At 38.4% G+C, this 22,897-nt stretch overlaps 1 protein-coding gene across 2 annotated transcripts in view; it reads right to left on the bottom strand.

The window, feature by feature from the left end:
- Window positions 1-3,210: 3,210 nt before the first annotated feature.
- The window catches only part of Zcwpw2 (zinc finger CW-type and PWWP domain containing 2), a 116,552-nt gene continuing 96,865 nt past the window's right edge, over window positions 3,211-22,897 (bottom strand). For both annotated transcript variants that reach the window (XM_090351789.1, XM_090351788.1), the window contains 3 exons: window positions 21,243-21,310; window positions 7,993-8,114; window positions 3,211-3,730 (listed from right to left, as the gene is read on the bottom strand). In XM_090351789.1, the coding sequence (XP_090207915.1) occupies window positions 3,569-3,730; window positions 7,993-8,114; window positions 21,243-21,310 (352 nt within the window). In that variant the 3' untranslated portion in view covers window positions 3,211-3,568. The remainder of the gene's footprint in view (window positions 3,731-7,992; window positions 8,115-21,242; window positions 21,311-22,897) is intronic.

Raw genomic sequence — 22,897 nt, 5'->3', positions numbered from 1 at the left:
GCTGGTTAAAAATGCATTAGCTCTTCACCAGTATGATTCTGACAGTATGTTAAAATTAAAAAGAAGAAAAAACTGCTCTAGCTGCCCCATGAACTTGAAGTAATGAGGTCTATAAGTTGACTTGAGCAAAAGAAAATTATATTAAGCTTTCACAGAGGACAAATGAAAGTGTCTACCTGCAGCCTTTCTGACAACCAGGGACCCTTTGCCATTTAATACTCTGCAGCTGTGGTGCTTTATTTCCAGGTAGCTGAGACTTTAATAAGACTGTGGAACCACTCAATCTCATAGTCACAGGCTGCCTGCTGGCAACCTTAAGGTGCTTGCTGTGGAAGCTGACAATCTGAGCTACATCAGGGCATGGGTTTGCTCAGACACTGGGCACAGGTGGGTACAGTAATATCTGCCTTCTGTACTGTGATGCATGCCAATTGCAAAATGGACTGATTCAAAGCCAGTCCCTTGGATGTTTAATTCATGTTATTCTGGTGGTCATTACTCATCTGTAGTGTAAAAACTGTTTTCTCTTGCTGAATGCAGTTTTGCTTCTTTGGTGTGATGTAAAAGGACTTCCCTGATTAAGGCCAACCTGCCCAGTCCAGACTTTACCCCCAATATTCCTCCCCTCTTACCCTCTAAAAGGCTCACTAGTTACTGATAGTTGCTATTCCTACGTTTCTGAGCTTTTTGTCCATGAATTTAGTCTTCAGCCAAACATGACTGTTTTATGGGTCCTCAACTACACTGTAAAATATATAAGGACAGGACAACATTCTGAGCCACACAGTTGTACTTACATTTCTCTCCTGCCTTCACTTTCCATCAACAAATGGCAAAAGGTTTGCTTTATAAAATTTAAAATGCTTGCAACTTAATTGCCTGTCAAAATAAGAAAATGTCAACAACAAAATAGAGGAATGTTAATCAAACACTTAATGAGCTTCCTGGCTTTGAACAGATATTTTGAGCTTGGGCTCAAATTCTATCCTGCTAGCAATTGGCATCGTTAGCATAGATTCCCAGCAAAAAGTATTCATGCATATACTACAATGTATCTAAAATGAGGTAGGAATTTGCTATTACCCATCAGTGCTAAAACTACTTTCTTCTTCCTGTTTTAACTGAGTGTTTGGGAGAAAGGAAATAAATGATAAATGTACTTCGTGTGTATGTGCATGCACAGGTATTAGGGCTTGAATTCAAGGCCTTCTGCCTTTTATTCTTTCTCAAGTCTGGCACTGTGCCACTTTATTTATACTCCCATTTGTAGATTTTTACTGAATCACTGGAGATGAGTCTCACAGTTTACTGCCCAGACAAAAATTTCTCATTCCAAATCAAATGTTTAGGCAAATGTCCTAGCATATTGCTTTACAGCACATTTTGAATTTTGTATTACTAGTATACTTTGAATTTAACTTCTTTTCCTGGGCAGATACAACTTCCTTATGATGTTTTCCTGAAGGTTTAGCAAGAACATTTAGCGGTAAATACAGGGTATCTCTCAGCTTGAACTTGAGCTTGTTAGTCAATCATAGAGTCCTCAGTCCTAGTCCCCCAGACACAGGTGTGTCACCTTGGGCTCTGCAAAGTAAGCACATTAGTTAGTTAGGCTGTTCAGTTTACATCAGAACATGGGCTGTCTACAAGCAGGAGTGTTGACTAGCCAGGCAGGATTATGAGCCCTGAACCCAGAGTTGTAATCCATACAGCATCCTCATGCTGTTTAGCAGCAGTCTACTGTGAAACTGGAGTGCCTATATATTTCCATGGACAGAGAATCCCCAGCTTCTTGGTGGAAACAGACTGCAATTTCCCCAGTGGACAATGTCAACCCAAATGTTTGTTCTCAGAATCATTCTGAGCTATGCAGCTTCACAAAGACTTTAGTGGAACTCTACAAGACTTCTACAACTGAAATGCTGGAGAGATTCATTCAATACAGAAATTTCAGTACCTGTTTATGAAATCAGCTCTGGTTGTTACCAAGAGATATTGGCTGCATGGCATAAAATTGATCTAATTGATTGATTGTATTATCTCAGTGTATTATTCATATATTATCGTGTATTTCTTCAGTGAATTACCTTTGTTAAATACCAGAACTCGGGTCTTCCTTGATTCCTTCCTCCCTTCCCAGATATGTCCCTCTGTCTCACTCCTAACCTCTAAATCTTAATAAATCATTGATGTAATCAACTTAGCTTACATCTATTCACTTCTCTCCACTGAAGTAACCCTATTCCAGCTCTTACAATTTCCCAATAGAATTTCTAAAGCTGCCTCTTCACAGGTCTCCTGAGGGATCCTATCATAATTATACATCACTCCAGTAATTCATTTAAGAGCAATACCCACATTCTCTCCTGCTGTTGTTCTTACTTTAAGCTTTTGTTTTTTGTCTTTATATGCATGGAATGTTCTTTTTCACCTATCTAGCCACAGAAAGAGGCACTGAGAAGGCAAGAGCAGGAGCCATGAGAGGTATGTACATAGACCCATTTTGCAGTGTCTAGGACAAGATCTGGAAGGGCACTCACTAAAACTGCTCATAGGAGCTTTGAGGAACAATCCACTTTTTACTTTTAGTTTGTTGGAGCATTTATGGTTAGATTAATTTTTCTGGATACATTATCAATTGCATTTCCTCTATAGGGATACTGATTCATTAGGCAAGTAAATGTTCATAATCCTGATGTTCGAGTTTCCAGGAATTCTTTAGGCAGGAAGTCTAAAGAAAGGTGTTTGTTGCAGTTGTTTCCAATACAATGAGGCAATTGATGTTTTTGTCTTTTTCTTGTTAGTCTTGGTATTTGAACTCTAGACCTGGGTGTTGTCCATGAGCTCTTCAGCTCAAGGCTACCACCCTACCTCTTGAGCCACAGTGCCACTTCCAATGTTTTTGTCTTTTAAGAAATTTGCAACATTAGGGGCCAGGGAGTTTGGCCTAGTGGTAGAGTGTCTACCTACCATGCACCAAGACCCAGGTTCAATTCCTTGGTACCACACACAGAGAAAAAGCCGGAAGTGATGCCGTGGCTCAAGTGGTAGAGTGCTAACCTTCAGAAAGCCCAAGGACAGTCCTCAGACCCCAGGACTGGCAAAAGAAAAAAAAAGAAAGAAATTTACAACTTTATCATATGACATTTATTTTTTATATTGTGTAATAGTTCAGTTCCACTACACAGGTTCTCTAAATGTATTAGATTTAATTATCTAAGAAGTCTAATAGCAGGCAGTCATTTTATTTCTTAGTCACATCTAAACAAGAGGCTTAAATATTCATTGTAAAACGTATTTGGGACATACATTTATAATCATCTTAAAATTATGACAGAATAATCCACAAATATGAACATCAAGGTTTATGAAGTAAATTCTAACTGTAACTCAGATACAACTTGATTGGCTCCTCAAACCCTGAGCATTCTCAAAATATCAAGTAGAAAGTTATTACAATTATCAACCTGTTATAGGCATATATCACTAAAGCTTTTTAAGTTTTTTTACTTAGATAAAATATAAAGATACCAGAATTGTCATATCAGCATTTGAAAATACATATATTCTAAAATTCAGACATTAGTGCATCTATTTCTTTAAACTTGTTCGTTATTGTCTCAATACATTCTCCAGCTTTTAATTTTATTCCATCAATTACAAGATAGTCATCTTCATGGTGGATCTGAAATGGACTGCTTTCAGGAGCTTCAAAACTGCATTTAGGTAACTGCAAAACAACCATATAATTCATCAGAACTATATAAAATTTACTTGATTATTAGATTAAAACAGTACAGTAATTCTTAAAGCCACAGCAATATACAAAATTTTCTTTGCTGGTGATCAAATAATGAATCCCAAATATATAGTATAATATATCCTGTGTGTAGTGAAGTTGTTATTACCTGGGCATCATGGCTTATGCCTGTTATCCCCAATATTTGGTAGGTAGAGATCGACAGGATCATAGTTGGAGGTCTTAGCAAGACTCCATCTCAACAAACAAGGTAAACAGAAAGGTGCATGTCTGCTACATAGGAGGCCATACATAGGCTACGGCTAAACCATACTGAGATTCCTGTGGACTGAGGCTGGCTCCAGGCAAAAACATTCTCTGTTTGAAAAATAACTAAGGTTGGGCCGGGAGTTTGGCCTAGTGGTAGAGTGCTTGCCTAGCATTCACGAAGACCCGGGTTCAATTCCTCGGTACCCCACATACATAGCAAAAGGCTGGAAGTGGTGCTGAGGCTGAAGTGGTAGAGCTCTAGCCTTGAGAAAGCCCAAGGACAGTGCTCCAGCCCTGAGCCCAAGCCCAGGACTGGCAAAAAAAAAGAAAAAAGAAAAAAAAAGAAAAATAACTAAGGTAAAATAGGGCTATAGGCATGGCTTCCATGGTAGAGCTTCTGCCTAGCAAGTTCAAGGTCTTGAGCACAAACTCAACAACTTTTCTTCCATAAGAGTTATTATTCAAGCCCTGTTTCTAATTCTTCAATACTGCTGCTTTTTGATACTGCATTTATTGTTTGAGACTATGTAAACCTTTTCTAATCTTCTATATTGATTGTATTAAGGTTTTTATTAGTATGTATTAGTAGTACAAGGAAGGGTTTCACAGTGAAACCTATTTCTATTCATGAATACAAGGCACCCCATCACTCTAACCCCCTGGATCGAGTTCCCTATCTCTCTCTACTCTTAAAACAACTTCAACAACATTCATTTTTCTATTCTTGTACATGTGTTTAAAGTAATTTGACCATGTTCACCTCCATCTCTTTCACACATTTTCCTATCCCATTAATTTCCTCCTTCCAATTAGAACCTGTTATTCTGTTTTGTTTTGTTTTGTTTTTTGGTCAGATGTGGGATCTGAACTCTGGGCCTGAGCACCGCTATCCTTGAGCTCCTCTGTTCAAGGCTAGCACTCTACCACTTTGAGTCACAGTGCCACTTCTGGTTTTCTGGTGGTTAGTTGAAGATAAGAGTCTCATGGAGTTTCATGCCAGGACTGGCTTTGAACCATGATTGTCAGATCTCAGTCTCCTGAGTAGCTAGAATTACAGGCATAAGCCACCAGCACCCTGCTTCTGTCATTCATTTTACAATGTACTTTAAGTGTACCATGGAGTCTCAGCCTGGTATTTTACACATGCCTATATTTATTTTAATTAATATCCTTTATTCCTTTCACTTTCTCTATTCCCACTTAGCTAAGAATCAAGAGATTTCAGTGAAACTCCTTTTGCCATTTTTATACTTCGACACACTATATTTCGATATTAATCAACCTCTAAAGGTTTATATTCAAAATTATAATTAGGAAGATATAATCTCATTTTATGTACTTACCTTTTCCTCAGCTTATTGACATTGAACAATCACATATATTTTTGCTGAGTAGGGAGAACAGTGGTAAAATGCACAAGCATGAGATTTATAGCCTCAACTTTATAAGAGTTAGGACTAACTTCTCAAACAATTCAAAGGGAAGAAAAGAATATACTTCTAGTTCATATATTTTAACATATAAAATTTACTTTTAAATCCAAACAGCCATTATATTTGTCTACACAATTCCATTTTTTAATTATTCAGACATTTTTATAAAAATTTGGTTAGTTTCTCCTATTGCTTACTGAATCAATATCTGCCAACAAGATTTAATATCCAAAGGAGATAAAGGAGAGCCTAATTAGGAAAGTGACTCTACCAAGACATATCATCTCTAAAAGCATTTCAGTGACAAACAGGAAATAGTTCTGGTAACACATGGTATGTGGGTTTTTTTCCTAATGTGGTATTATTCTCATCCATCCGTGGAAATGCTGAAGGTATTCAAATGGAATTCTTACATGTGAAATGAATGATACAAAATTATCAAATATAAAGCTGCAAAAATAGTTTTAAATGATCAGGTAAATCCTCTTGATGTACTTAAATTTATCTAGAGGATACTTCTAAAAAGACAAAGCTTATCTCCAGTGTAAGTAGAGTTGTGTTTGGGGGCCATATTAATTCTTTGTAATAATCAAAAGGGAACAAAAATAATTCAGAGTTGATCATTTGTTTCCTTTTAAACTGGAAATTAGTCCAGTTTTGATGGTTTCATTGCTATTTCACTTAACAGTGAACAAGTCCCTAACCATCTTGAGCCTGGCATGCATGTGCAGAACAGTTAGGAGGCTGCCAGAAGGTGGCACTCCTACCATACAGCAAGCTAAAATAACTACCTTTGACAATTCCTGAATGCCTTTTGAAAGCATAAGAATCTAAAATAAAAGCCTAATGAAATAATAAAACTATGTATTTTACCATAAGAAACAAAAGTCAGAATTAATTTTCAATTCTATCAAGTTATTATTTATAACGACAAAATAAACCAATTTGTTGACTGCAAAGGCTCCAGGATATCACTGTAAAGATCAACCTATGTGTCATTTTGAAAAGAAAAACTGTGAGCATTGAAGATAATATGAACCAAACATAAGATGTTCAAATAGAAGATAATTCTTATAAAATAGTGATTTGTATATCAATTAGGTATATATAAGATGGATAGCGTTGACCTATAGTATAGCTCTTATTCCACAAAAGGTTCATATGAAAAACAAATCTTGTTAGAAAAGAACATTAATTGGGAGAATGGTATCTATAATGTATGTAAATTCAGGTAAGTTGGCTGGTACTGCTAATGCTGATTAAGAAAATTTAATCATGGTTTTCAATTCAGCAGGAATTGTCATTAGTTTTACATTCTTGTAACACATTTATCTCTATGATGGAAATTATGCATGTTTCCCTAATTTCTAACTCAATATATCGAGTGTTCAAAACTTCCATCTTTAGCTAGAAAGCAGATAAAGCTGTTGTGAAGGAGAGTGGGTGAATACCTGTAATTGTACCACTCAGGATGAAGCCAGCCTGGGTTACACAGCAAGACCCTCTCTCAATAAGACAACAATAACAACAAGACTTATTTTTTGTACTTATTGAAGCTAGAACTGAAATCAGTATGTCAGCCAAATGTACAAGCTACTTTTCCCTTTCTGAATACCATTCTTCCCTTTCATCGGAAAACAGACTTGGTAGCTGTTTAAATGAAAATGTGAAAGATGAGAGATGAAGAAAATCTTAGTGTTCATTCTCTCTAGAAACTCTCATTGCCTACTCTCATCTATAATGATATGTGATTATATTCCAACCATTTATTGCAGTTTACCTTACTTAGTCCTTAAAATGATTGTCCAAGGCAGGTGATGAATAATTTCACTAAATTATACACTTCCTTAGTGGGAGGACCAGGACTTTGAGTTAGTTTTAATACATCTTCTGGATGGTATTAACAGTACCATGGATGGATGGATGAATGAGTCTTAAGCATGCCAATTTTCTAACTATTTAATGAATAAGTGTAGTACCTGGTACAGTATCAGCTGTGTAACTTATTTTTCTCACATCTATAAATTTGAGTCTTTGCATTAATGATCTGAGTCTTGTTTAACACATCCTCATTTTATTTCCAAAGGCATTGAATGAAAGAAGCACATACACCCTTTCTGTGTCTATATAATTGGACAAAAGAGGATAGTAAAGATAAACCAGACATAAATGGTGAACCTCATGTGAATAATAAAGTTTTATAGAGGTTATTCAAATACATAGACGAGACCTAGCAGATTTTCCAGACAGCTAATATCTTCTCTTGTACAGTGACAATCTATTGATCCTGGCTCTTTCCCTGACTGAAAAGGTCAGAGTAGGGAAGAGGTCTTTCTGTAGTAGACTACCTCAGCTATCACGAACCCCCTCCATCTTCTCGATCTCAAACCGAAACTATAACTTATAACTAGTGCATTACTCACAACATGATACTCAAGGCTCAAATTTCATATGTATAAAATTAGTTTGTGAAATTAAACATGTACAATCAGGAGCAATTTAAAGAATTTGAAGTTTCTATTTAAACCTCATGATAACTGCCAATACTACCTTATTTCCTGTATTTATTTCTTCTTGTTCTTCCTTAGATCCATCAGGCATTGTTGTAGGCTCAAGTGCTTTCTGTAACATTTTTTCCAAATCTTTCAGTAAAATTTCTGTCTCAGAGACAACTAAAGGAAAATAATTTAACATAGTACATCCTTTAATTACTTTCATGTAATTCATAACCTTAATCATCTAGAAAAAAGAAAGCTTCTAAATGTTATAGGAGAAAATATTAATGTTATATAGGGTTTTTTTTTAAAAAAAAGATCTTTGTTTATGCAGAATTACATTTTTATCTCCAGATGAATATCTTGTAATTATTTGAAAAGTATAGGTGATATACTTGTCATTCACACACTAAAATAACTTTGAAATCTTACTAGAAAAGGTGTGTTTCTTTTATAGTCCTAGGATACTAAACTAGAGTTTGATACTTGTAGACCAGACGACAGCCTTTTTTTTTTCCTGTAAAGAAGCAGAAGGTAAGTTTGTGAAACTTATGGTCCAGATGATCCCTATGATAACTGTCCAGTTCTGTTATTGTAGTAAAAACTATAGCTATGTACATAAATAAAAAAGAATGGCTATGTCTGAATAAAACTTAACTTAAAAAACAAGTAGCAGCTGGTGGCCTGTGGGCCTATTTGTCAGCCCATACTATGGCCTAATGAAATGGTTTAAAAGGAAAATCAAAGCTACAGGCTTTTCTAGTTACTTGGAAGGCAGAGATCAGGAAGACTGTAGTTTGAAGCTAGCCCATGTAGAAAATTCTTGATATTCCCCCTTCTCAAACAATATCTGAGCCCAATGATGTGTGTTTGTTATTCGTTACAGTTCCAGGCCAGCCAAGGAAAGAAATTTCCAGGAAATTCTAACCCAAATGAAGAAAGCTGGGGTGTGAAGTGAAAAATAATCACAGTCCAGATGTGCACTCGGACAGGAATAATAACACAAAAATAAACTACACAAAGAGGGAAGGAGAGAATGTGGAATAAATATGATGGATGATGTGAGTTTGTTCAAAATGCACTGTGTACACTTATAGAAATATCACAATGAAAACCTCTGATACTACAAATGTACATTAATTCAAAAGTCAAATAATTTAAAATGAATAACCAGGGTGAGGGGGGAGAAGGCACTGAAGATGTGGCTTATTGATACAGTATTTACCTATACAGCACAAGCTGCAAACTCAAACCCTCAAAAGGGAGAGAAAGCAAGAAAGAGAGAGTGAGAAAGAGAGAGAGGCCAAGTTGTTTATTCATTCTTAACTAAATCACAAAATATCTCGATTCTCCAATTTTGTTGCAAAAGAAAAAACTACTGGGCCGGGAGTTTGGCCTAGTGGTTAAAGTGCTTGCCTAGCATGCATGAAGACCCAGGTTCGATTCCTCGGTACCACATACATAGATAAAAGCCAGAAGTGGTGCTGAGGCTCAAGTGGTAGAGCTCTAGCCTTGAGAAAGTCCCAAGGACAATGCTCAGGCCCTGAGCTCAAGCCCAGGACTGGCAAAAAAAGAAAAAAAAGAAAAAAAAGAAAAAACTACTGCATTTATAAAGTATATTTTGCATGACTTTGAAATAAATTCTTTAGACAAGAAAAATAATAATCACATTGAACCTGAGTTAAACATAATTTCCCAGATCAAACAAATAAAAGCCTGTATAACTCTAAGAAATAAAAACATCAACTAAAAATATGAATTTGAATTCTCAACTAATATTTTTATTTGCTATAGGGTAATGTTGATGCAAATCTAAGTATGCATTAAGAATAAATACCATTTATTAATAGTATAGATAGGCAGAAAGTGTTTACATTTTACTACACTAATAGAACTTAGAAAAATGATTCTGTCACTATATAGAAAAAGATAAGACATTTTACAAATGTCATAGTTTTTCATGCTGAATTCACAGTCATCTCCCATTATCATTGTTACTATTGCACTTAAATGAAATATCATTGATCTGTTGACTGAATTCAACAACAATAGAAAACTTTTTAATACTTCTCCTAAACATTTTGATACTGAGGCTGTTCACTGAATGACATGTAGTTAATATGTAGTGCCTCCAGCAAGGGTGGAAGTCCAAGATAACAACAGATCTTGACTAGATTTGAAGGCATGAGTAAGCTAATTTAATTATTCCCAGTGCTTAGACAGACTCAAATGCCTAAGGTTAAAAAAAAGAAACATTTTTATTTCTGATGATAGGCTAACATAAAATCAATTTTTGGTAACAAATGGCATTATAAGCTTTTTTTTTTTTTTTTTCCAGTCCTGTCTTGAGCTCATGGTTTGAGCACTGTCCTTCAACTTTGTCAAGGCTAGAGCTTTACCCCTTGAGCCACAGCTCCACTTATGGCTTTTTTCTTTTTCTTTTCTTTTTTTGTGGAGAGAGTGGGCATCTCTCCTTGTCTTGCTCCTGGTTTTAAAGCAAATGCTTCTAGTTTTTCTCCATTTAGTTTGATACTAGCTGTAGGTCTGTCATATATGGTTTTAATTATTTTAAAGAATGTATCTCCTAGTCCTATTGTCTGTAGTGCTTTCAACATGAATGGGTGCTGTATTTTGTCAAATGCCTTCTCAGCATCCAGAGAAATTATCATATGATTCTTAACCTTAGTCCTATTGATATGATGTATTATATTAATTGATTTACGAATACTACATCAGCCTTGTACCTGTGGGATGAAGCCTACTTGATCAAAGTGTATAATTTTAAATTTTTTTTCCTCTGGATTCTTTTGGCTAGTATTTTCTTGAGGTCCTTCCCTGGTTTGGGGATGAGTGTGATATTGTCTCATAGAATGAGTTTGGGATGGCTTCCTCTGCTTCTATTTCTTGGAAAAGCTTCAAGAATGTAGACATTAACTCATCTTTAAAAGACTTATAGAGCAGCTTGATCAGGATGCTTGTCTTGTTGCCTTCTTCGTGTCTCCTGTCCCTTTCATTCCTCCCTCTAGGTTCTTGGCCCTAGTTGACATCCCGCTGGATGGGATAAATGACGCCCAACGTGCGGCTCGAGTGCCTGCGAGGAACACTGTCTTCCAGGAAAACTTGGATCCAAGTGATTGTGTGACCAGCTCGGAGTGGCCTGCCCGAGACATCTCAGTCAACGCTGAGGAGTGAAGACGGTGCAAGGTAAGTGACTGGCCATGGGACAGGCATCATCATCACAGGAATTGTTCATTTCAGATTTAAAAGAGGCTCTCAAGACATGGGGAACTTGGGTTAAAAAGAAAGACTTAAAGGCATTTTTCGATTACCTAGGAGAATTATGTCCTTGGTTCCCCAAGGAGGGAACGATTAATGAGGTTAAATGGAAAAGAGTTGGGAACTGTTTAAATGATTAAGAAGATTCATGTTTTTATAAGAATTTTCATGTAGTTATTGCAATTGTGGTCAAATAAGGAACATTTTCTGCTTGAAACTATAAATAGTGCATGCTTAGCCATGTACACTGTAAATAGCCTTTACCAAATGTGTTTGAAAAGGAATTGTTTTTATGTAGATAAAATGATCATTGATCTTAAGATTGTTTTTTTACAATTTCCCTACACCCTAATGATATTTTGTTGGCGGCTCAGGACAGGTCAGATCTCTAGATTTCAGATCTCCAGGCCGAGAAGGTCTGGGAGGCCTTAACATGCTCCGCATTAATGGCAGCCATTCTTTTCAATTGGGCCACATGGGACCACGTATAGCTCCTGGTGAGGAGGAAGATTAACTTGGGAGAGGACCCTCCCCTCGGGGTCTATCCAACTTTGTCTGCCCTTAAGGCCTGCTTCTATCCTGGCTCAGTTACATCTAGGGCCAAGGAAACTTTAAATAAGGAGCACCCAGAGTTGTGGCAAGTTAGCTCTCCCGCTGCTCAGGAAAAAAAAAGGGGGGCAGGGTTTAGAGCCTTGCCCTGAGGAGGGATTTTTGGGCCCCTTTGATCCTGAGATCCGGCCCCAGAGCCTTACACCAAGTGTTCCTGCCCTGGAATTTGCAGCAGACAATTTGGGGGCAGAGCGGCCTCCGCCATTTTACTATCCATCTTCCCGCGCTTCACCTCGTGTTAAACCGGAAGAAGAGGTTAACCCGCCATATCACGGCAGCTCCTCCCCTGAATGGAAAGGGCGGGTCAAGCCACCATTTTACTCCTCCCCACCATGTTTGGCCTTCCCTGTAAATGCTCACCCTGGGGGCAATAGACCTGCCCTAACAGAGGTTAAGAAAGCAGTCTGCGAGGATGGGCCTAATTCGCCCTGGGCTGAGACCATCCTCCAAGGCCTGGCTTACCAGCTCACCACCCAAGACTGGAAAAATTTAAATAAGGCTGAGCTTCCTGGCCCCCTGTATGACCACAAACTCATCTGTGCAGGAATGAAGGAAAGATCTATGAGTAGGTGGATAATTGTCACTAAGGATGTGGACACTCAAGCCCACCTGTCACAGATGCTGGTTGCGGCCCTACAAGCCCAAAAGGCCTGCGTGCTTACCTCTTCTAATGGTGCTGGGAGAGGAGTTTGTTATGGGTGTGGCCAGCAAGGCCAAGTCAAAAGAGATAGCCCTGGGGGATGGATATCTGATCCCCCACAGGAAAGCCTTTCAGGCCAGACAAAAGGCCTAACTCCACCTAAAATACCCTGTCCCCAGGAGCTGCAGTCGCTTTCAGGCCTTAAGTTCCCAGCAACTAGAAACTGCCATAGGCCCCAGCTCCTGGATGTAGCTGGCCTAGCAGCATCTTAGCAATTGGCACGCCCCTTGTCCTGGCTAGAGCCATTCAGCCACTGCTCTTTTTTTTTTTTTAATTGTAATTAGTAAAAGGGTTACATGATATTTGCCAGATAGAAGGTGCATTAATTCACATACATTGATACCCTTTCACATGTCTTGGTACCCATTTCCCTCCCCCCCCACACCCCCCCACCCGTCTTGGTTTTCCCCCCTTCCCTATCAAATTTCAAATATCCAAATACAAATAAATTCAATATATCAGATAACAAAGTGAGATACTATACCAATATGCTCTTAAAGAGGACCTGCCTTATAATCTCTATGGAGAGACAAGATATGGATGTTGTGGCATTCTATGATGACTGCATTAGTTATGAAAAAATTAGCATAGAACTGCTCCCCCAGTTCTAGGGGCCACAGTCTAATCGCATAGGGAGCAATGGCCTAATGATGGGAAAAACAAGTGGAGCTACTAAAATTAATAAGGATCAGACAAATACAAGTTTCAAATACAGGTTTCTTCATGATCTCCCTGCAGTATGTCCATAGGGGCCACCCAACCAGGGCTCCCAAGTCTTTCATCAATTCCTAATAATTTGTATATTTATGCTATTGAAATAAAAGATTGCTTTTTTCTAGAAACAGTGGTTTTCCTTTAACAACTTTTTTTTTTTGAAAAGACATCCAGGTTTAAAGCAAAGGCCTCCGAGGTAAGTAAAAGTCGGCCAACCACCCTGTATGTCTGTCTAAAAAGTGCACTGTGGGCCAAAAAAAGCTGGACGCAGCAAGGCCTGGGTGGTCAAGGGACGCCTTGACCCCCTTCTGGATCTCTTGTCAGTAACAGGGCATGTCTAAGAGTCTCACCTGCAAGACATGTCTAAATAAGTTGTTTGGTGAGAGCGTTCATCTGAGTTTGTGTTGTTGTGTTAAATGTATCCAATTGAGTCCCATTTTATGTTGTAAGTCAATGTCTGGTTCTGTTTGAGAGTAGGTCAGGATGGCCTCCGCCGGCCAGCTACCAAGGAATGGAAATTTCCGTAAGGGAGGCGCCCCCTGAATTCCCGATTTCAGGGCCCCACGGTCTTTCCATAACTCTGGTAGTTTAAAGCCAGGCATGCCATCAGAAGTTTAGGAGTTTCTTAAAATTCTCTGCTTTTCTGTCTTGTTCTTGTTTTTCCTTGTGTATCTATTTAATTATTTCTGGAAAATAAAAGTTTCGTCCCCACCTGGGGTAGGTCTAGGGCCTGGTATGGCCCCTCCCACTCGGATGCAGTGGAGGTGAGCCGAGACCAGACAAAGCAGCTGAAGGCTTAGTCTAGTTTCCTTTTTCCTAACAAGCTGCTGAAGTGACAGTGTGGAGACAGTTGGTGGCAGGACACAGACTTCAGTCTTAGTTCTTCTAGGTTTAAGACTCCCACCCAACTTTCATCTGAAAAAAGTAATATGTCTGATATCAGAAACAAGCTCTGGAAGAATAAATTTCAGCTAAGTTGCCTTGTTAGAAAGCTTTGTTTTAAAACCTGGTTGTCACCTGCAAGAATAAGATTGGAAAAAAAAAACCTTCATGATACTAAAATTTCCGGAAAATGAACGGCCGATATTAATTTTGTGCACTTTAAGATCTTTGAGTATGAATGTGTGTGTGAATGGGTATGAGTGAACATTGTTCAAGGTTAAATTGTCAGCATTCTATGTAAAACAATGGATAAATTTATACTTAAACACAAAGGAAATTGGGTAATTCTAAGTTTAAACTTCAAGAAAAAGCATTAGGTTTAAATGTTTCCTATGTCTCAAAGGATTATTACATTGTGTTAAAGAGAAACTGGTAAAAAGTATTTTTCTAAAGATCCTGAAATCTGCATTTTAAAAATCTGGTATTGCAATGCATACAGCTCTTTACATTGTAAACACTGTATCCTGTTCAGCACAGAGGCCTTAGGGAATTTGGAATTTATTTCCTTAAAGTTTGGAGACATGTATTAGAGATTTAAATGTGAATTTGTTTATCAATGTCAAAAACTTTGTCTTTTAAAACTGTTTAGGTAATCAAATGTCAGGAGAAAGGACAGGGAAAACTTAGGATAGTCCTGGGTGGCCATCTTTGGGGGTGAGAGGTGAATGGGCAAAGGTGCAGCTCTGGGTTTCCATAGTGGGACAGGTCCTAGGGAGGGTCCACGCATGGTGAAAAGAAAAAGTAAGCTTGCATAAAGGCTGTTCATTTAAACCTGGTCAGATCGGCAGAGTGGACCATCTTCATCCTATCTATATTTTTCCTTGCAAACTGACACTGGAAATCTGATAACAAAATATGGGTGATGTAACTAGTATTTCTTAAACTGCCACTAAAAATGTATTAAATTGGGGAAAAGAGTTTTTAAAAGGAATGTTTAAAAGTTTATCTCTGTATGATCTGGTTTCATGCTACTGGATTGCAATTGGATGTATTTTAGAAAAAAGAAGGAAACTAAGTCTGTACTTTTGGTGCACTGCTGATTGTAGTTCTTGCATTAAGGAAAAACATATTGGAGTTTAAACTGTTCTAGGAGTTCTAGACAGTAATCTAAACTGCAAAAAAAAAAAAAAGCCTCTTCTAAAAGGCAAGGGGAGTGCCTTGAGCCCTAGGGGGCCTGGAGACAAAAGGAGTTCTTTGTGCCCTTAAAGGTTTTTCAATTGCAAATAAAGGCTAAGGTGTTAGTTGTTTAAGCAAGTATCAGTAAAAGTTTTTAAGAACATTGGAAATGGGTTTCTAAACAATATTGGAAAGTTGTCTTAAACGTTTGTTTGAAGAAAGAGTAAAAAAGGAAAATTAGGACTACCAAAATGATTGCTTAATTGCTATTTAGCATGCTCTTGTAAAGTCTCCTTATACCAATTTCCAGCTGGGCCATGGAAAAGGATAGCAGATCCTCATTCAGATGTAATTTTGGCCCTCACCAAGTTATAGGTAAGATCATGCTTAGAGACTATTTCTTAGTTGACCACCTTGTTGCTTCTAATTGGAGTGGCCTTTTGTAGGACTCATTGATCTGAAAGCTGCAGTTTCGAGCCAACCCAGGCAAAGCAAGTCCCTGTGAGACTGTGGTGTCTAATCTGGCAGCAGAGTGCTATTGAGGCAGAGTTGCTTTGGAGCTCAAAGTGGTAGAGTGCTAGCCTTGAGCTGGAGAGTTGAGCGACAGCACCCAGACCCTGAGTTCAAATCCAGCAACCAACAAAGTGAAATGCCAATGGGATGTTTATCTCAGTGTGAAGAGACACTATTGGGATGAAAGCAATGAAGCATACAGATGCAGTAAGCCACTGCCTGGATGGCAGAGATGGTGTCAGATCCTAGAGTCACTAGTGCTTGGCCATTCAATATTAATCAGAGCCGAGAGGTCATAAACAGTTTGTAAGCATGCCTTACTAATGCCCATGCCTTTCATAACTGGGCAGGAACTTGTCAATCATCTGTGATAGCAGGTAGTTTAAAGTCCTAACTAGCAAATTCAGGAAAGTTTGTGGATCTGAGGCTTGTGTCCCTATTGATCTGTTTCAATCTGGCAACTGAAGCATAGTTAGAGTCGCAGGGATTAAGTTCCCCAGACAATTAGGAAATGCCTTTGCAAATGGGTGCTAAGTAAGCTAAACAATTGTAGCCAAAGAAGGTTTGTGCAGTTGTTAAATGTTGAATATGATCTCTAGTTTGGAACAAATCATTGTTCCTGATAGCTAATCCTGGCAACCCCTTCGTAAAATAGGCTAAACTTTTTAAGGTCCCTGGTCAAGTACAGAGACAACGCCCCTGAGTCAGTTTGAAGAAGTTATAGAAGCTGAATCTCCACCCATCAATCCCCTTTAGACAAAGAGACCAGGGAATCATTGGGAGAATTCACCGAAGTCAGGCCTTAGGTTAAGCTTCTTTAACCAGTTTGCTTCTTTAACCACTTTGCTGCACAAAAATTTGCAGGCAATCCAGCAGGAGGTGTGACATTCCATTAGAGTTCCTGAGAGATGAAGCTGCTGCCACATATTCTGTCCTGCCTGATTCCACCACCACCGCACAACTGTTTCCTGAGAGGACTGGAAAAACTCTTGGTGATGGGACATTCTTGTGCTAAACTCAAAGTCCCCTAGGTGGTTGCAGCCATTATGGTGACTCTGGATGGGTGAATTTTCCATCCAGTGCCGAACAGCCTAGACGTGGGAGATGCTAAATGGGTATGAGGATTTTAAGATGAAGGGAGGAGATGTCAGAGACATTCTCCCCCTCCCTGAATTCTTAGTGTAAGAATGTGCCTGCATCTTGTAATTAGGTCACTAAGCAACACATGCCTGCTTGCGTTGATATGCAAACATCCTACCACCTGGCCTCTACAAGGAACAGGAGCAAACATCCTACTACTGCACCCCCTACCCTGAGCATTCCTATACCCCAACCCCCTCCTGCCTCTCCTGAAGAGGCATATAAACCCCTGTGTGAAAAATAAAATTTGCAGCTTGATCAGAAAAAAAAAGTCTTATAGAATTCCACAGTGAAACCATCTGGGCCTGGGCTCTTTCTGATTGGCAGGTTTCTGATTACTTCCTCTATCTCATTGTACGAAATTGGTTTGTTCAGTTGGATTATCTCTTCTTGGTTCAATTTGGGCAGCTATGTTTATTTAAAAAATCATCAATTTCTACTAAATTTTCCTGTTTCATTGAATATATGCCCTTGGAAGTACTTATTCATGATGGTCTGGATTTTTTGTATATCAGTTGTGATTGTTCCCATGGCATCTGTAATCTTGTTGAGTCTCCTTTCTCGTTTTTTTAAAATTAATCTTGCTAGGGGTCTGTCAATTTTGTTGACTTTCAAAAAACCAGTAGATCTTATTTCAATCTCAAAAATTTCAGATTTTATTTTTGCTATTCCTGACCTTCTGGTTGTTTTAAAGTTAATTTTTTCCTTGCTCTTCTAGGTGCTTTAATTACTTCTTTAGGTTATTTACATGAGTTTCTTCTGTCTTTTTAATATGGGCTCCGAGGGTGATGAATTTTCCCTTTAGGACTGTTTTTTCTGTGTCTCATAAGTTCCCTTGTGATGTGCTTTCATTTTCATTGCATTAATTTGGTCTGTAGCCCAGGTGTTACTCTGTAATGTGTTATTCAACGTCCATGTGTTTGTGTGTGTGTTTTTTTTACAATGTTCTATGTTGTTCAGAACTAGTCTGATTCTACTGTGGTCAGATAAAATGCAGGGGATTATATCAGCTGTCTTGTATCTGCTTAGGTTCTTTGTCTGTTATATGGTCTATTTTGGAGAATGTTCCTTGGACTGCAGAGAAAAATATATAGTGTTTTGAGTTTGGGTGGAAAATTCAGTGGATTTTTGCTAAGCCCAGCTCGGCTATATGGTATCATTTAATTCAGAGGTTTCTTTGCTTATCTTTTGTTTGGCTGATCTGTTCTTTGGCGAGAGTGGCATATTATATCTCCCACTATGACTGTATTTGAGTTTATCTTGTCCTATAGCTCTACAAGAGTTCCCTTGACATACTTAAGTGCGCCAATTTGGGGAGAGTAAATGTTTATAAGTGTAATACATTGGTTATGAATTGATCCCTTTATTAACATATAGTGACCATCTTTATCTTAATGTACTAATTTTACCCAGACATTAATTTTGTCAGAGATTAAGATTGCTACTCCTGCTTTTTTTTGTTTGGTTGTGGGGCTTGAAATCTGGGCCTGGGCGCTGTCTCTGAGCTCTCCAGCTCAAGGATATTGCCCTACCACTTGAAGTAGCTGAAAGACATATATTTTGCTAGTTTAATAATGAATGTTAAGAAGTTATTGATGATGGGTTGTACATCAATTTTTACTCAAACATTGCATAAATTGTCTATTTCTCCAAATAGAAACAACATATTTACCAACAAAAAACAATGAAACTATAAAACAAAACTCTAAAAACGAAAGCAAAAGAAATAAATTAGGGAAAATATGATAGGCAACAATTCAATTTAAAATATGCCTAGCCCAGGCCGGGAGTTTGGCCTAGTGGTTAAAGTGCTTGCCTAGCATGCATGAAGACCCAGGTTCGATTCCTCGGTACCACATACATAGAAAAAAGCCAGAAGTGGTGCTGGGGCTCAAGTGGTAGAGCTCTAGCCTTGAGAAAGTCCAAGGACAGTGTTCAGGCCCTGAGCTCAAGCCCAGGACTGGCAAAAAAAAAAAATATGCCTAGCCCAAGTAACAATGCCACATCCCTCTATAAACTTTGTTATTAAGCTTACTTGTAATCAACTTGTCAAACACATCAGATCATTGAATGATGCAAATCCTCTTATCTGAATTATATAAAAGAAAGGGCACCTATGACTGGGGTACAAGCCAACCCATTATTAGACAAGCCAGGCAATAAAATGACTTTGTACCAGAGGATTCAGCTCAGCTTGTTCCTCTTGTCATGCTTGTTGTGATGCACTCAATCATGAAATCTCTACCTATTCACATTCAGCATCTGGAACCAACATTGTACCGTGAGCTATGTCTGTGTTTTAATATACAATTGTGTCTCAAAATCTCCAGGACTGGGCTACTAGAATCTTGCTTGACTGACATTGTTAAGCAGGTGTAAAAAAGGATCTGACAACTGCAGCTCAAATAAGGAATTGACATGAAACCAACATTCTTAATAGTCTCTTATCGTTGCCTTCTTACCAAGTTTTATTACCCCTAGTCCTCTCCCAAATTGTATTAGGAAGAAGTGAGTCCCCAACCTCTGTCAACCTGCTATCCCTTATGCAGCTAATGCAATGAAGCTTAGGGAAAGGTCTCTCTTCAAAAAAATAATTCAGAAAGTGAAAACAGAAGAACAGAGATAATACTGAGTAAATATCTAAGAGGCAGGGAAGAGGGATCCTTATCTTGGGGGCCTCAGGTACAAAGACTGGTTCCTGGGAAATCAGTTCAAGGGCAAACAGCCTTGCCTTTGGAAAGGAAAACATGTACTGATTATGTGAGGTAAAGTAACCAAGAATAACCTTCTTGATTAGTGAGGAAACAGCGGAAGACTGCATTTGAAGAGCCAGAAACAATAGAAATGTGTTGGAGTTTAGCAGAGGAACAAGTCATAAAAAGTAAGTATTCTGCCAGCCACCAATGGCTCAGGAGCCTGAGATCTGAGGATCACTGTTTGAAGCAAGCCCCAGGTAAAACACCATGAGATTCTTACCTCCAGTTAACCACCAACAAGCCAGAAGTGGAGCTGTGGGTTTGTTTTGTTTTTTGTTTTTGGTTTGTTTGGTTTTTTTTTTTTAGAGTATGAGAGTCTTTATTGCAAGCTGGAACCTGGACCCATAACCGACACTGACACAGCAGGTCTAAGTTGAGTGTCCCGACTTCCTGTTGTACAGGGTGGGTTTTTATAGGGTTTGGGGAACTATAGTCACAAGTTTGAGCAAATCATAACACACCACGGACAAATAGCTGGAAGCAATTGGTTAGCTCAAAGGGTTGATGTATTATGAATTGATTGGGTAGTGCTAGTGACTCCACTTCTAACACAAGGCATTAGTCTTGAGAACAAAAAGAAGCTCAGGGACAGCACCCAGGCCCTGAGTTTAAGTCCCATGATCTGCACATACTCGGAGGAAAAGTAAATATCCCATCCTTTCTCTGCTGGTTTTGGTTTCTTTTAATGAAACTATAAATGAGTGGCTTATTAGCCTGACTTCAAGGGAAAAGGACTGTGGTATTGATAACTCTCTGGATTTAATTGGCTTTAAGCATTATTGACAAAGTTCTATCTTAAAAATAAGCATTTTCTCGAATTTCAATACTCAAGAAAATATGGGAAGAGTAAATCAATTGTAATACCTAAAACCTCCTTCCTACATTTCCATATTTACATTACTATGTTATATTACCAACAAAACTTAATGCATCTGGTGGTTTCAGGCTTTATTTCCTTTATTTTTCTTTATATTGTATTTATTATTCTTTTATATCTTTCCCCCTCTTTGGACTCCCAAGTTTGGAATAGAGAAGTCTAGATTTGTGTGAAAAGAGTTGCTGAAAGTGCCTGGAGCTACAAAAATCTACTTCCTAAAATCCTAGGCTGGACCAATTCTTACATTAATGGTCCTATATCTCTACTCTCCAAGTCAGGGTGGGCCTTGAGGCTATGATGACTAATACATGACCTTTCACTGACAATACTAGAGTGAAAGGGCAAAGATGATTAAATGCTAGGCATATGCCTCCCCATAAATGCAGTTGTCAAATCACTTGAGGAGAGGCCACAAGAAGAGTGTCTCAGTTCCTAGCATATAGTAACTCTTCCCAAACACAAGTTGCAGCAGCTTGAAGTAGTTCCTTATCAGACCACCTCACCTCTACAGGAGATAAACTCTATAGGAGATAACTGGTGTTAACCAGTTAACCAGTCAATGATGACCTCAACTGCTGCAACCTCATCTCTTAAGATATAATTCATAAAGACAAAGTACCATAAAGAGAGTTTTTAAAGGTTTTTCAATGTGAGCAACATACCCATGTTTTCCTTTGATAAGGCATCATCAGAGCAAACATTTTCAATGGAGCATTTTAAAATGGCTTCCCTAGAAGAAGAGTTTGATAGATTTAGTTTCTAAAGATTAATTATATATAACATAATATTGCACATACAAAAATGGTTATTCATGTGTGTTCATTATTTATCAGTAATAGTCTAGGAATATAATGTTAAGATTTTCTTCCCTGTCTTACAAGTACAATGCAGTGAAATAAGCAAAGAGAATAAATATTAATCTTATGAATCCACCTAAAAGATGATTTTGCTGGTAAATTTAAAAGTTCCAAACTTTGTATCTGTGCCCTTTGATCTGAACAGTTCTCTAAAGCAGTCCTTTTGTAATAATCACCCTGTTAGTAAGAGGAAAGAGAAGATTCAGTGATAAATATCTTGTGTAGTAGGCAAACTATCCCTCAAACAATGTCTTCTTTATATCATTTTAAAGAAAACAGATGAGGGGCCAGGAGCGCAGCCTAGTGGTAGAGTGCTTACCTAGCATGCATAAAGCCCTGGGTTCCAGTCCTTGGTGCCACATACATAGAAAAAACTGGAAGTGGCATTGTGGGTCAAGTGGCGGAGTGCTAGCCTTGAGTATAAGGTGTCCAAGGACAGTAAGGAGTTTGAGAAATCAGAAGAAATGGGAAATCTAGCAACACAGGTAAATGGCTGATCATGACAGAACCAATTTTAGTCAAAATGCAGTCATGCTTCTCCTATTGTGCTGGAAAATATTTGTGCAGATGGAGTTTCTCTAACTAGAAGATGTTAAGAATATCACCTAACTTCACCAAAAGCCATCTTGTAAATAGAGATCATTATAATTTGATACTCTATATCTACTGATGAGGTTGCTGCGATGTATAAACAAGATAACTATTGAGAGCCAGGAGTTTGGCCTAGTGGTAGAGTGATTGCCTAGCTTGTACAAAGACCTGGGTTCGATTCCTTAGTACCACATACATACAAAAAAAAGCCAGAAATGGTGCTGAGGTTCAAGTGGTAGAGCTCTGGCCTTGAGACAGTCCAAGGACACTGCTCAGGCCCTGAGCTCAAGCCCAGGAGTGGCAAAAAAAAAAAATTAATATTGAAAGGTGGTTTTGTTTTTTTTTTTGTCGTAGGACTCTGGGCCTGGGCCTGTCACAGAGCTCTTCAGCTCAAGGCTATTGACCTACCTTTGAGCCACAGAACCACTTCTGGTTTCTAGTGGTTAACTAAAGTCTCACTGACTTTAGTACCCTGGCTGGCTTTGAACTGAGATCCCCAGATCTTAACCTCCTGAGTAGCTAGGATTATAGACATGAGCCACCACACCTGGCTGAAAGTTTGTTTTTTAAGATTTAGTTATCTTCTGAAAAATTATAAAGAAATTTTTATGTGTATTCATGTGTGTGGTAGTAACTTGAGCTTGAATTCAAAATATCTTTTTTCTTCTTCTCTATCTTCTCCTCCTCCCTCTTCCTCCTCCTCCTCCTCCTGCTCCTCCTCCTCCTCCTTTTCTCTTCCTCCTCCTCCTCCTCCTGCTCCTCCTCCTCTTCCTCCTCCTTCTCCTTCCTCTTCTCTTCCTCTTCCTCTTCTTATTTGGCCTATCTTGGAGGTTGAACTCCACTTAGGTGTTCTTCAACTCCTTTTTGTT

Source organism: Megascapheus bottae, chromosome 18 (assembly GCF_031878675.1).
Source record: "Megascapheus bottae isolate mThoBot1 chromosome 18, mThoBot2.hap1, whole genome shotgun sequence".
Lineage (NCBI taxonomy): Eukaryota > Metazoa > Chordata > Mammalia > Rodentia > Geomyidae > Megascapheus > Megascapheus bottae.
This window is presented reverse-complemented; position numbering and strand designations above follow the sequence as displayed.